The sequence below is a fragment of the Hylaeus volcanicus genome, chromosome 2 (genome assembly GCF_026283585.1).
Source record: "Hylaeus volcanicus isolate JK05 chromosome 2, UHH_iyHylVolc1.0_haploid, whole genome shotgun sequence".
Classification (NCBI taxonomy): domain Eukaryota; kingdom Metazoa; phylum Arthropoda; class Insecta; order Hymenoptera; family Colletidae; genus Hylaeus; species Hylaeus volcanicus.
The window spans coordinates 18348870-18365604 of NC_071977.1; the positions used below are offsets into that span (position 1 = coordinate 18348870).

At 30.4% G+C, this 16735-nt stretch overlaps 1 protein-coding gene across 1 annotated transcript in view; it reads right to left on the bottom strand.

Moving 5' to 3' along the window:
* LOC128885126 (acetyl-coenzyme A synthetase) overlaps window positions 1–9329 on the bottom strand; it is a 34097-nt gene extending 24768 nt beyond the window's left edge. The window contains exons 1-2 of the mRNA XM_054138957.1: window positions 8434–9329; window positions 4362–4577 (exon numbers count right to left, since the gene is read on the bottom strand). Of these exons, the coding sequence (XP_053994932.1) occupies window positions 4362–4577; window positions 8434–8522 (305 nt within the window). The 5' untranslated portion in view covers window positions 8523–9329. The remainder of the gene's footprint in view (window positions 1–4361; window positions 4578–8433) is intronic.
* Between the last annotated feature and the right edge of the window lie 7406 nt (window positions 9330–16735).

A 16735-nucleotide genomic window follows, 5' to 3' on the forward strand; every position in this document is an offset into this window, starting at 1 on the left:
TAGTTGAAATGTTTATATATATATATTGTATATATATATATATATATATATATATATATATATATAAACAATATATAATGTATATCTATATAACATTTATATTACTTTAAATTACTAAAACTTTTTTCATTTTAAATCAGTATACACTTGTACAACATCGTCCATTTGATCGAGTTTATAATATTTTCCCGTTCAACTGATTTTGTGATGGTCTCAGTGAATAACAGTCACAAACTTTTAAATTTGAGCTGTAGTAGCTTAGATATTAAAAATTTCCCATTTAAATTCTTTAATTAATTGTTTTTTAATGTCAACAAACTTCTCTGCTGTATACGATTAACGCTTTCTTTGAAAATATTAATTTACTTGAACTAATTGGTAATAGTGGATATTTATACTGATGATATGGTTGTTATGGCTGAAAATGAATTATTCCTAGCATGTCCTATCACTGCGGCCCCGATACAATTTTCAATTTATTCGCCCCCTCTTTGAATACGTTAAATATTAAAAATAATTGAAATCTAAGTTTTTTAATTAAAATTTAAAGCGAGGTGTAATATATATTTTCGAATTACAATATTATTGCACAAATTACAGTGTTCCGTAAACGCAATCTTGTTAAAACTTTTCTATCCTCGCTGTTAGAATTAGAAAGCGTGTTAATAATTTTATCATTTTTTACTTTCTCAGTTAGTATGAACAGCTACAAGACATTGTCAGATGTAGTAATCGTGTTTTCTAATGAATTTTTTGCAATTTTTCATAAAAACACATTTTTATACTTGTACAGTATTACGATACAATAACGATGTATATTTTTACTTTTCTAAGACTTAATTATGTAAAAAAAATATTTATATACTGAGAACTCTAGTTTGTCAGTAAATATATATTGTATAAATATTATAAAGTGGAGTTATTAGTTTTTCTAAAACATATAAAGTTTCAATTCGATCTAATATATTAAATCACAAACACTCACTCACCAAATACCAATTATGACATTTATATTTGCATTAATTTGATATTAAACGTCAATACCTTGATACTACTTTATTGTGTAATGTAAATAGATGCAAATAAGTACGCGAAATCAGTAAGAGAAAGTCCAAGACACACTTTCAAAGAAGTTACGACGCGAGCAATTACTGTGTGTTGTAAAAATTCCATTGTAAAATAACATGCCATCACGTTCACTCGAGAGTATACATTTGAATGAAAAACGATAAACATTCGTTTATCTACTAAACGAATTATCTACTAAGTAAGTACCAAAAGTAAATATATTAGTTGCTCGTTAGAATCTGAACACTTAAATGACAGTTATTACAAAAATTCACGTGACACGCTATGTGCTATAGTGTATGCTGTAATGTTCGACTTTGCCTTAACGAACAAAAATCACATAAAGTATGAAGTTCACGTTAATGTAACTTGTTATATTTATTTACCACTTAGCGAGACGAAAATAGAATTGGTGGCTATTTCTTTCCCATTATCTTTTCATGTCTGACATCGTTTAATTTTTTTTTTTTTATGTAAATAATAATCAAACAAATATGTGACAGATATACAATGTTTAAACAAACATATAACAGATGTAAAATGGTAAATGTATATTGGATTACATAAGCGTACGTGTTTCACAAATATAAATACTTTCCGCGTTAACCGTATTTCAAGAAATCTATCACCGAGTCACATGGCCTGACGTGATCGCGCGCATCACGTGCCGTCAGCCAATCAAAACACCGTCTCCGATTATGTGGCAAATTTTGGACAAATCAGCGAGCATCGTACGATATGAACGAACCATCGAACCGTGTGAATGCCTGTCTGATTCATTGATCGATTGTGAGTATAGGATTCTTCAAACAAAATTACGAATGCCGTGTTTATTGTTTTAAGAATGTGATAACGACATTTAGCTCAACACTTTATCTTTTATCAACCTGTATTCTATAGTGCATTCGTATTAATATTTTATATACTTTATCAGTACCATGTTTCTTAAGTAATTTATTTGTAATTAATTTTTTCATTTTAAATACAAAAAATATATTAAATATTCTGAATAATCTCACACGTAATTATATATCGTTTTCTTTTCCATTTAATTAATATTATAGATTAACCGCACGTATTCATTTAATTTGACGTAGATAAGAAAAAATTGAAAATAAAAAATTACTTGAACGTTTAATGTATGTATTACTTTCTTTTAGCATATATGAACTGTAAATATTATTGCTTACTGTAAAGTTGTTATTACATATTTTAACATATATTACTACTTGTATGCAAGTTGTTTACACCGTCTACTTAATCTCAGCAGATAAATAATTTAAGGAAAATTACAGGAATACATATTTCTCTTACTTGTTATATTAAAAAAATAATTAATGTGTATCATAATTAATTTATTAATTTTGGACAAATTTCTAAAGAGGACTAAATTAAACAAAAACGCTGATATCTCTATTTTTGTTTCTTTAAGGCAATTACTTGTGAAATTTTGAATATTTTAATTATTCAGTAATAGATAGACAAAGTTTTGGCAAAGTTTAATTCTGTAAATTAGGTATTACTTCAGAAGTATCGCACTGTAAAACAGTTACTCTTAAAACGCAAAATAAAATGATGTGTTCTGATATTGCAGTATATTCATAATAATTCGTACGTAGTATTTCTGTAATGGCATGCGGAAACATTAACTAACATATTTTAAATACGAAATGAAATGAATAATTATCGGTACAAAAATGATAATTTAAAGAACGATAATTTACCATTCTCAAATATGCAATTATGTATTTTAGATTTTAACTCTTCATTTTAGAGCCATCCTTGGAAGTCTATAAATGTTACAAAAGAATTTATATTGAAATTTTATATTAATTTGTAACAATATTTAAGATGAGTTATTCAAATAAATATATGCTCTTTTGCTGTGCTATATTTATATTTTTTGATATGCTATTTTGAAAACAAAATATGTGTACGTACTAATTAACTTGATATAGTTTATCGAAATGTAAAGTGTGTAGCTTCGTTGGAACTACAAAATTATTATTTTTTAGTTTGTAGAAATAGGTTATCTTCTTTCAGTAATCAATTTCAAATGGATTTCTTAAAGACTGAGGTTGACTATGCGAACTTTCTAAACCACGTTTAACCATGCGTTACACTATAATGAAAGAATAAGCAATTTATGACTCTGAATAGCCATAAATGCTAAGAACAGAATTCAATATTGCGAGTACTATACATCAGTTAAATTTGAATGTTAACATACATTTTGTATTATTAAGTTGAATCTAATTCATTCATAATGGACACTCAATGCGTCATTGAAAGTGATAACGAGAAGAATATTCCAAAGCTGAATCACAATAAAATTATACATAACTTAAATTTAAATAATAACATAAATTTTTTATTATGAAGTTTAATCTTATTCTCTCATAATGCACATATATCATCGATGTATCGATAAACTTGAAAAACAGAGAAAAATATTACAAGAATGAACCACAATAAAAACATTTTTGCAGTGAATTCTAAGAATGCTTCTTTTATTCGTAATTTTCACTTTCGGCTTTCCAAATACCGTTTGTAGTACATTCAAAGCGAACAAAAATTGTATCACTTATACGGCGCTCGAATGACTTGCGTCTATAAACGGCCAATGTATTTTGCATAGCAATGAAGTCGTTAAAAGCACTGCTACTGAAATCGGTCCTATGAATCGTTATACATGGTCAGAAAGTTGTTCGGTTGGCTCTCTCGTCTATTCAAAGTCTCCGTTATGGCAGAAGCTTGCGCGCGTATAAATTTCGAGTTGTGTAGAACTTTTTTAAATGAAAATGAAAAATTTAGAACTGTTGAGGGATTTGGACTCGTTTAGATTATTTAAAAATAATAGTGACGAATTCAGAATTAACAAGGATCGATGGAGTAGGATCGATGTTGAATTCGAAATCGATAGAAATTGTTAAGTTTGTGTAGATTCTTATAAATAAAACAAGGAAGGTAAGGGAAAATTAAATATTTAAATATTACTATCGATTTCTATTTTAGTAAATTGTGCTTGGTGTTTTTGACAGTAACGTGAATATTTCATGGAAGAATTTAAATAATATTAAGATTAATATTCAGTTTCAAAGAATAATATTAATATAATTTTTGTATCAAAATTTTATTAATACTATTTTCCTTGTTTTGGCTCTCAGTGTTATCGTAGACTCTATCAGAATTGCGTTTTGCATTACGTATTATGTCAATCGCATGCGTAACACAGTTTCATAATGATTTATGACGTGCGCGTAGTATTCTAGTATCAAATAAAGAATTCTCACCAATAAAACGCAATTTTGTCGCCGTTTCCGCTCTTCACATTCTTGTCCAGTAAGTTGAAGCTTATGTTTGTCGAGGCCCCTTCCATCCATTTTATGAAAATATCACCTTTGTTCAAGTCGAAGTTGTACGAAAAGAACTTATCATCTGCCACAGGAGTTTCCCAATAAAATTGTTTCGCTATTTCACCCCAGAATTCCGGTGGATTTTTCACAGACCTGGGAAATACGTTACAAGTAATTAAAACACATTCGTTCACGTAGGTGAATAGGAAGTATTGCTTTTAAATATGAAAGATATAATTTTGTTGAGTGTGACGAAAATATGCAGATTATTTTCACATAAACGTTTCAATCGTTGTTGTACAGTTCTCTCTACTATGGCTAGTTACATAATACATTTTAATGGAAAATTATTTATTTGTGAAAATGTTGGTTCAGCAAAAAAACTATATATATTAATTAATGTTGTGAGAAATTGTATAACTAATTGTTTTCGCTAGACTAACATTATTACAAATTAATATTTATCTTCTAGAATTTATTGTATAACACATCTTATTGAAGAGGAGTGCAAGATCTTGTATAAATTTCATTGCTTTTTTCTTTTCAATATATTCAGATATTTCACCCAATAATATTATAGAATGATAATAAAATGTAGAGTATTATTACAATTGTTCCTGCACATATAATACTGTAATGAACATCGCGCTACTTTTAAATGAACGATCAACATTATTTATAAAAATATACACTTTAAATTGGTCGTTAAAATTTTCAGATAATTATCCATCAAAATAAAATTACAATTGATGTCTCCGAATTGAAAACCTAAATTAAAGATAACAGAGAATTACTGATAATAGGTTCAAGTTTTATTGTTTAGAATAAATATCATAAACGATATATTTTTATTTCTGGCATAGACCTTAAAAATATAATTTAAAACAATCATGCAAATATTCAATTTGAACAAGGAAAAATGGAGTCCGTTTTTATGTTTATTCCAGATTACATCTTTATATAATATTTTCAAGAAGTCTCAAACCAGAGATCTTTATGGATATTATTCTAAATAATGATGCTTAGACAAATTATTTATTGTTTTCAACTATCTGTAAAATTGTATCTTGTAACAGCTCACTAGAGGGATCAATATCTTTGTGCTATTTCTATAGTAGGCACTGTATGGCATTACATACGTAAAATGATGTTGCCAGATTTACAAAACTTGAATGTACGACTGCTTGAACTAAAAACTATCTCTATTGCCCCCAATCTTCTAAATACAAAATTAATATTCCATAAAATTTCTGCGTTTCATTTTTAGTGTAACATGTAGGTTACATCCCAAACACAATAAAAACATCAGGGTGTTCTAGTTGAATTCTTGGAGCAAGTCACATTAACGTAAAATCTTTAAAAATCTCAATGTAAATCATTCGAGCATTTCTACGGATCATTTTCACTTCAATTTACTATCACGATAAAGTAACACTGAATCTGTTTCATTTCTTCTCCTATACAGTGGGTGTAGAAAGTATTCGTACACCAATCAATTTTCAAAAAAAACTGTGTAAAATTGTAATTTATTAACTTATTTTTTATAAAAAATAACTTTCTACATATTCTCGGAAGTCTCTAAGATAGACATAGTCCAAACAACATTTACTAGTTAATATAATTTGTGAAATTAACAAGAAAAAAACAATTAACAGATAGAAATGTTGAAGCAATAAGTATTTGCACAACTGTTTAAAAGTACTTTTCTGGAAATTTGATGTTTTCTAATTCGTACGGAGCAATAAACTAATGTGTTTACATTATAAACTCTACTGTAAATGGTTCGTCATAAGAATCGTACAAATACTTATTGCTTTTATACTTTTACCCACTTTTCGCATTTTTTTGTTAATTTCACAAATTATATTAACTAGTAAATATTGTTTGGACTAGATCTATCATAGGGACTTCCGAGAATATGTAAAATATCATTGATTATAAAAAAGGAAGTTAAGAAATTACAATTTTACACAAAAGTTTTTTGGGAAATTGATCGGTGTACGAATACATTCTACACCCACTGTATATTCTAGTATCTATTTTAGATTAATCTGTATATCTAATATCAAATTATTTCAATGGATATTACATTTCGGAAAATCGTTACCATAAAAGAACTCGAAACCTCAGAATTAATATGTCGTAGGTGACACCCTCCACCACCCACAAGTTTCCCCTTTGCTCGAATTAACGAGCACCGAGGGAATCTATTTAATAGACATGCCTGACAGTTCGCCTATGATTAATATTATGCCCCCATTCGCTACCGTTCATCCTTTCTCATGCACTCTCACTGATTTCCCTAGAACTGCTGTTTAATTTCACACTTTTCAGCGATCATGAAACTGCTGGAATATCAATCTCTTGAACCCTCTATTACGTAATTTGCCTCACTGAGGAACCAATAAAAAATCTGTGTAAATTCCGTTATGAATAATTGATACATGGTTGTTTAGCTCGATAATGTGACAATTCAAGCCATTATGATAAGAACGAAAGTAAAATTTCCTGTAGTTATAAGGAAAGAATATTCTTCGTCGTTCCTACAATCACAAGGAATTTAATCTTCGTATCATATTGGATTAAATATGATTTCCTCAGAAAATTTTACATTAATTACTTATAATCTTTTTTCTATCGACACTATTGTCAGTCGTTTATTATTTAGTTTTAATTGTATTAATTGAATAATGGACGTATAAATGACCAAGATGAATAATTCCCTTTTTATAAGTTTAGAATACTACACTACTATTGTGTAGACGGTTAAGACAGCCACCGAATGTTTTGTTCGTTTCATCAATTATGATACCTGATTCCAGTAATAATAAACGTTACTTTTGCGCTATATTATCTTCATGATCTCATTTATACAAAACAATGAAGTAACCAATGAACGTACTAATGTTTTCAACATTAATTCTACTATTGTTCTCTGAATTTTTTTTATTTGTATAACGAAAGAGCAAACAATAGTGCTCATAAATCATTATTACTCATTGAATAATAGAATAGCCGAGATCTATAGTCTTCGTTGTTCCGTTAAGTCGTCTTCAGGCATGTATTCTTTTATTTACGAAATAGGATAATTGAAAGCTACTCGTTCCATAGGTTGGCGGCTTCAGGCACTGCCAGCCAAGCTGTTTCTCGGCCAAAATTATTGATTCGCGACATTTGTAACATCTGTGTATAAAGCAACGTGGTACACAGAACGTCATTTGAATTTTTATACGATTCTATTAATATACTTCTCGAATATGATTACGAATCCTTTCCTGCATCACGTTGTGGCGAGAATAATTATTATGCTACACTGAGAGCAAAAGATAACACATGAGCGACGACGAGAAATTTCGTACAGCAATTCCCGATCATCTTCACTCCTCTTAGCCTTGCTAATTCAAATGTTCAAATGTTTCTCTCTTTAAAAAAATGTGTAAACAATTTTGACAACTATTCAGGATGAATATGAATGAATTATGGCACTTGAATAAAAGTAAAAAGGTTGAAAGGTTGTATTCCGGAGACTGAATCCAGAGAAAGAGAAGCAGAGAGTGGGGAGAGAACAATGGGGAACAATAAAAACCACGCTGCAACCTGTCAACCTCTACAGTCCCATCGCGTGTTTACTAGACTAATGCTAGTAGTTTTTTCCCTATGATTTCTAGCTCTGTCGTTTTTTTTCTCAAATACATTTTTTATTGAACTTCGATCGATGCGTCTGAACGTTTGCTTATGGAAATATAAGAGACTTCTTTATACTATTCCAGATACACTCGAGATAGTCAATGGTTGTCGAGGGAAGAAAGGACGATACAGCTTCGACGTTATCACGAACAGCTCCAGATTAAAATGAAAACTACTCGCGATGACAAAATAATTTGCATTCCGATTAACTACGATTCAACACCAACCCCCATACTAAAAAAAAAACTCGAAAATGTCTCGATTTTATATCACGTTCCGCAGTTCGGGCGTACATGTGCGCAACAACCCTTAGGACACTTACTTTTCGTGCATCCTTTTGTACTGCTCCATGCAACTGCAGTGGGCGTTCTGGGAGATATCCGGATTGGGGTAGTAAATCTTATCCGCCATCTTCGCTGTTTCGTCTTCGCGGATTCAGCTTTCGACCCTCTTCGGTGATTCTGGAGAGCCCTTTCGAAAGAGGCGCGATCGATAAAAAGCCGAGCTGGACGAGGTTGACGACGACACAGGGTAGGTTCGCAGGCAGTTCGATCGTTCTCGCCACAAGTCTTGATGCACAATCGTCGCGTGGGTTAAGGACGGAACGCAACGATACGTTAGGGGTTGAACGAAGAGGGTATCACCGTAGATTTTTCGAAAACGCGCGCCTCCGCTCGTTCCCGTGTCGCGGCTCGGCTTATAAACGACGACTGAACCAACGACTGGCGGCGACCCGATAGCAGCCCTGACGGTAACCAGCGTGGCGTCGTTGGCGTCGGGTGGGAAGGCGCCGCCAGGGACGTGCTAGAGAACCGATGACTCTTTTAGGACCGTGTTCTCCAATAAGCGCGAACAGGGCCGTCTAATGCGGGCGTTTGGGCTGTTCAACGCTCAAGTGTGGTTATTCAAATCAATTACACTAGTTTACAGCCAAATTGTACATTCAATGCCACAATTTTTTCTTATGTATTTTGGCCTACTAAACTCGAAAATCGCAAGAAAAATTTTTTCTATGAATAGGTTTTTTTTATATGAATTTTTGCATTTTTTTTCGATTTTTTTCTGACATACACTCCTATTTTATGCCATATCTCGAGTTAGAAACTTCCGATTGAGTCGCGCAAGACGCGATTTTAAAGGTAATCGAATTTCCAACAATTGGTTTTTACATTATTATCCAATCGGTTCAATAGTTTAAGTGTTAAGTGTTGATTTTTTCGGCTAAAATAGAACACGAATATTTCTTCCATCGCCATGGAAAAATAGAAATTGTCAAATTATGTCCAATTTCTTATTGTTTACGTATAGATCGCACTTTTACGAAGAAAACAAGCTTTCGTTGAAGAAAATCTATGAATAAATACCGGAGTTAGGAACAATTGAGTAAATGTGCAAAAATTCCAATTTAACTCTGTTTTTGTATTTGTTTCCTATTTATATAGGAAACATATATTTAATTAATTTCGATTAGAAATAATTTCGGCCTTGACTTTGTCTTCTGTTATTCGTTGGGTTCGTTTCTCTGATAAGGAATCAAATGTAGTCTTCCAACATTCTTTCATCCCAATATCCTTGATAGCGCTGCTCAATAGTTTAGGGCTCATGGGTCGGCAGAGTATGAATTATAAGGAAGCTGTTGAAGATTTGCTAATAAATTATGCAAAAATGGGTATGGAATATATATTGTTATTCTATTTGATTTGACAAAATGGAACAATTTTTACATTCGATTGTAACTTTAATTTCAACAGGCGTAAATATGTCGCTCAAAATTCATTTTTTACATTCTCACTTGGTTTCACCAAGATATCAAAACTATTGAACAGCACTGCCAAGAATATTGGGATGAAAGAATGTTGGAAGACTACATTTGATTCCTTATCAGAGAAACGAACCCAACGAATAACAGAAGACAAAGTCAAGGCCGAAATTATTTCTAATCGAAATTAATTAAATATATGTTTCCTATATAAATAGGAAACAAATACAAAAACAGAGTTAAATTGGAATTTTTGCACCTTTACTCAATTGTTCCTAACTCCGGTATTTATTCATAGATTTTCTTCAACGAAAGCTTGTTTTCTTCGTAAAAGTGCGATCTATACGTAAACAATAAGAAACTGGACATAATTTGACAATTTCTATTTTTCCATGGCGATGGAAGAAATATTCGTGTTCTATTTTAGCCGAAAAAATCAACACTTAACACTTAAACTATTGAACCGATTGGATAATAATGTAAAAACCAATTGTTGGAAATTCGATTACCTTTAAAATCGCGTCTTGCGCGACTCAATCGGAAGTTTCTAACTCGAGATATGGCATAAAATAGGAGTGTATGTCAGAAAAAAATCGAAAAAAATGCAAAAATTCATATAAAAAAAACCTATTCATAGAAAAAATTTTTCTTACGATTTTCGAGCTTAGTAGGCCAAAATACATAAGAAAGAATTTGTGGCATTGATTGTACATTTTTTTTTTATTTTGTAAACTAGTGTTACTTGAAAATTATATACAAGCTGTCCCAGTGTTTTTCCGGCCAAACTTTGCGAAAGTAAGAAAATAATGTTATATGAACATATGGTCATAAATGTTTGATTAAGGAGTTATAACTAATAATATAAAATGATAATGAACTGGCATTTACAGCGTACGAACGTATTATGATTATTTCTATTTGCGTTTACATAAACTCTTATGTTTACTTGCTGAAGTACTGTTAGTATAGAGGATCACAAACGCATTTGCTGCGGTTAGAGAAAATGAAAAAAAAATTAGTAATACGATAGGGTCAATTTTTGTTAGATGCCAATTCTGTATTCGTAATAATGGACGTCGTTTTGAAATGTTAACTCGTTCATAAAACGTTAATAAAAAATGTCGATATTAACTACTTTAGTAAGTAAATATAAGAGTTTATGTAAACGCAAATAGAGATATTCATTACACTTTCGTAAGCTGTGTAAACAAAATGCCAGTTCATTATCATTTTGTATTAATAGTTATAACTCCTTCATAAAACATTTAAAAGCATATAACATTTTTTTTTGCTTTTGTGTGTAGAACACGCTCGCAAAGTTTGGCCGGAAAAAACTGGGACACCCTGCACATTTTTGTTGATCCTTTGCTCTCAGTTGTCCCCCTTGGAGGGACATCGTAAGTCCAGTATTAACACATTCGCGACCGCTGACATGAATTCGCGTTACTTTAAATTCTATTCCTGGTTATGACAAAATTACGAAATCATTTTTATTTTATACATTACATATTTACAATATTTCGAAACATATTTTGTAACTTTTATCTGCACCCTAACGATACAAAATTGCGATGTAAGCTTCAAAATGTTATTATCTTCGTTAGTACTCGGTATTAAAAACGTAAAATATCTGCCAGTCGCAAATGTGTTAAGTTGTCTTAAAAGTTGCTTTCGTTTTATTAATAAGTATGTAATACATACACAATACTTTATGTTTTATGTTACATGACTAAATTGTATAAAATCCATTTTGCTCTATTACTGTTATAATCTAAACCTCTAAGAGATAAGGGTGTCTGTTCATATTATCACTGCCAAACAACTAAATGCAAATCGTAAAAGAAACTTTCGAGAGAACCTGATATAATATTCTGAAGTTCTTTCTCAAGGGATATTGAAGTTTGTTAATGATTACGCAAGATCAGTGGTCAGTGCAAGTTTTTGAGACATGTATGCTTCTTTGACATTTTTTTTTATTGAAATAGTATGAAAAATCCAACCAAAATATGGCTTCAATATCGAGTTACGTAAAAAAATACCGTCCAATGTTGCGCCAGAAGAGAAGCAGAAGATGAGATTGATATTTTCTATAGACACGTTGACTCAGCATTACATTTACCATATCCTTCAAATTGAGGTCAAATAATAAGTTTTTTATTATAACAATCATTATAAAATATGGTGGCAAACGTACCGTTAATAATAAAGTCATTTTAAAAGGAGACTAATGTAAATAAGATTGGTGTCTTCTATTCTAACATAATGGCAGGTTTATGGTGATAAAAAAACTAATAAAAACAGCAAATTCAAATCAATTTCATCATTGGCACGATGATTTGGTAATGTGCCAACTGTATACGTACATTATCGTGCATTTCTGTAAACAGTAACACAATGACCGTCGCCGTGTAGAACCATAACTAATCCAGTTTAGGATTGGATGGAAAGATACCCCATAGGTGCAAAGTAAACCCATTTTACGGTACGGCAACTTCTCGACTTAGACGGTTAATTCGTTCTAAAGCTCCCTACAATAGTCGAGTACTCTACAAGTCGAATTGCATAATTACGATGTATTGTGTGAGATAAGAAAGATCAGTTTCGTGTTAGAAAAGATATATGTTTACGAGTAAAGAGGATGTTCAGTAATTTTGTTCGTAGTCGTGGACGTTACCAAGGCGAACTAAAACGTCTGACCCATTACGACTCAACTCTCCTTTCAGGACTGACCTTTCTTTCTCCAGGTTTTTAAAGTTCTCCCTTTTAAAGGAGTTTTTACGAGTTTTTAAAATGAACTTTCTTCTCCCTTAGTTTTAAAACTTAATTCAAGTTAAATAGATGTATATACATTTACATACTTTATGGAAAGCATATTTGAAGGAAAAGTAGCATCATTTAATACGTATTATGTAACCCACGCGACCCCCATTAAGAATCCCAGATTGAACTATTATTTTTTAAATATATTTAAAAGCTGTATTTATTCATTCAAAATTCCCATTTAATTTCACGAGTTTTGTATTATTATTTTTGTTTAAATATTTTATGCTTTGTCGAAATAATGAACGAAAACAAATCTAAACAAAATTCAGCTGACACGTAAGACTTTTTCAAATTAAATATATACGGGTTAATAATCAATTCATTTTTGTTATGTATTGTTTTTTAGATAGAGCTATCTTGTTGCAATACAACAATCTAATAAACTGTCCTATCTCTTAATACTTCCAGCAGTATCAAAATGAAAAATAATGATTATTTAAGAACATTATTGATATAACACAATTACTGTTGTAAATACATACTAACTAAATTGTTGATAAAACAGTAACAAATCTGGAGAAATTTAAATTCGCTATCAAATCTATATATTAGAGTATAGAAAACGGATTTACGCAAACTCTCTGGTGGATATCCCCTCGCTTCGATTCTTAATTAATAAAGAATGTTGATTAAATTGATGGGAATGGTTCATAATGACTGTTATGACCTCTCCTTGGAGCCATGTATTCGATATCCCTACAATGATAATTTAATCTCAACCCCTTCTTAATTACACGCAAGTGCATATAAAATTTATCGCTCTATAAAACACCATCAAATACTTCAAAACTCTAAATCAGCTGTATCCAATTTTCTTTTTAATCGTGAAAGACATTGTTATTTACGTGTCCACCACGACTACGTTGACAGACCCATTTCGTTATTAAAAAATAAAGTCTTAAAACCTCTTTTATAAAACTCTTTAACTCTTTAACTCGTACGTATTATGCATACTAGTATAACTTTAAAATTAGAAACGAGCATTGTTAACTCACGACTAATTATAAAAGTAAGCTCGAAATATTTGTTCTAATGTTAATGGCATAATGCAATTTTATAATTATGTGTAGATTTGATTTCACGAAAATGTACCGTTACATTATGTATTAATGCGAACTGATTGTATTAATAAGGCTATAAGGAAAATTAGATTCAATACACGGAGCAATGGGCAGTAATTTTATTTAAAGTATAGTTAGGTATGCAAGCGCCACAGCTCTACTATGTACATACGTAAATAAGAATGGGCAATTGCAAAAGATTTTCATAGTTTTTCTCAAAGGAAGGCTATCAATTTTACAAAAATTGATTGACTAACACAGTTTTAGACGTAATAATTGTTACAGCTTCTACCGTGGTACTACTATGATATTTTAATTTAAAAAGGAACAATAAATCAATTAAATGGCAAAGAAAATTAAAAACAAAGGATAAAAATGATTATTTTCGTAAATGGTTATACAAAATGGCACATTACTTGAGATATTTTCAAAGAAAGTGCTTTCAAGCATATCTTTTACTTTAAAATTATATACTTTACTTCAATATTACACTTATGTAACAATAAACTCTTTTGTAAGAAGACCAAAGCATCTTATCATAAAGTAATTATGATTATTTTATCTCGTTCTTTAAAATACACGTAACTCTAACTATGTATTGGAATAGAAAAATAAAACAAACCTAGAAAAACGTAGAAAATAATTTTTTTCTTCTATGTAGTGAAAATTCCACCTGTAGTCGAAAATTAGAAAACTAAAAATACCGTCGAAAATTTGAATAACATCCGTCTAACTCACACAATCGTTTACATATTTGCAATAGTGTAGCTTATACAGTTGCAGGCTATGTAGTAATACAATTAATTGCAAAATAGCTAAAACAACCAGATTGATGTATACTTAGTTATTGAAAAAATTTCTCTAAATTAAATGATTGATTTTATGTTTCCAAATCAATGTTTGTATCTGTGAAGTTCATTCATGTACATATTTATAGTGTAACTATAATATTTAATTTAGACAAATTTCTTCAATAAACAGAAAGTACGAATGTTTTTGCTGTGTTTGTCTATTAATATTTTTCTTTACTTCTTACCAATTAATCATTTCGCGATTTCCCGATCATAATACTACCGCATACGGAACTGGGCTCGTTTCGCATTCTTGCTATGATGACGCACACGAACACCTTAAAATCGATACGTTGATTATGAAACACTGATTTCTGAACTGAGAATGAAGTAAGACTATTTTACATATTTCTACAGGAAATGCGTCTTGGGTTTTTTAATCGTGCAGTTTCTTTGTCGTATGTGTACGTATTGATGATCGATATCAATCTTGAATCTAGCAAGGACTCGCCCATTGGTGAATGGTTCACTGTCGATCACTGCAAGGACTTCTCGATCCAAGGATCGATTATAATCGTAACGCATAGTTTGTATTTAGTTTTTAGCAATCCAGCGCGAGAAGATACACGCTTGTAACAAATTTCTACTAATGTTGTTCTTGTACAAGAACACTTTGTGTTTATAAACAAATTTATAAATAAATTTAGATATTAATAGAAATGATTAAACGATCCTGCAATTCTAAGTAAGCTTTTATTAATTGTCGGAATGTTAATTTACAAATGAAAAATAGCGATAACATTTTTTATTATTCTAGATGATAATGGTATCATGCATGATATAAAACATAAAGGGAAAATCTATATATAACAAATTTGAAAAAAATTGAAAAAAGTTGAATCTGCTAGAAAATATCATTTATGGAACTAACGTTAAATTAATTATTAAATAGATTATTAATAGGGTATAAACCTATCAGAAATAATGACGGACTATGGAAAGACATGTACAAGTAATGTAGTGAACAAATAAAGTAATTAATTTTTTGTGATTATCGTTAATTATAGTGTTTCTGTTAAATTAATTATTAATTAACTGATACGTAGTTTTTTGTTCTATTTTAATTATATCCCACGAATAGTATACGAACAATAAAAAGAAAATTTGACGTCAAGGATTGAATTTATTCTGTTTATTTATCACAATAATCTTTTTTAAATTTGTGTTAAAATTTATTTAAAAAAATTTATTACGAAATAAAAAACAACAAAACTTCCATTGGTAGTATTTTATAAATCAAGGACTCGCGAGGTCCCTTATCACTTTCGTGTCGCTTCCAACCTTATCGATTCAGTTGGGAATAAAATTTCAACGCTATTAGCGGTAAGAATTGAAACTAATTGCATCGACAAATACTTATTCGAAATCAATCAAACTCTAGATCGATATGAATTTGAATTTTACGCTGGTACACAGTAGGATACACTATTGTCATCTGACAGTGAGAAATATGAAATTAAGATTCAAGAAACAATTGTTCCACAAGTCCATTAGGTCATTGCACGACATACATTGACAGTAAAAAATAGGAAGCTTTGGCCATTCGTTAACGAATTGCATAAGAAATTCCTGAATAAAATAATTGTTGTCTCTTATTTGTGTAATTTAGTGTTTGCTATTACGACCATTCTAATACTGTAATCATATAATAGAATAGATCTTGAAACAGTAAATTTGATACGATAAATAGAACATAAACTAATCTATGTAGGTACTTAAATAAATTTAAATCGCAGCCAATTGGCTCGTACCATTTCCTGCGCTATTAACGATTGCATTTCATTGCCGCCTAATGTGACATACAACATTTATTGTATCGTTCAGTATAGAATGTAATCGTTGATCATACATATATTATATGTATAATATAATCTCCATCGATTTCTTATGACATGTCATATTGAGAGCAGAGGTGGGTAATATTTGTAGAGAAAATATTTTAAATACTATTTTAAATAATAGATTCTTCAAAATTTAAATAATGGAGTATTTCAAATGGGATATAAAATTTCAGCAAATAAAATATTTTATTTTGATAATGTAAAGCGTAAAATAAAATAATTTATCTTGGTAATCTATAGTTAAAGCATGAAGATAAATATTTTATTTTGATAATCTAACACATCAAAT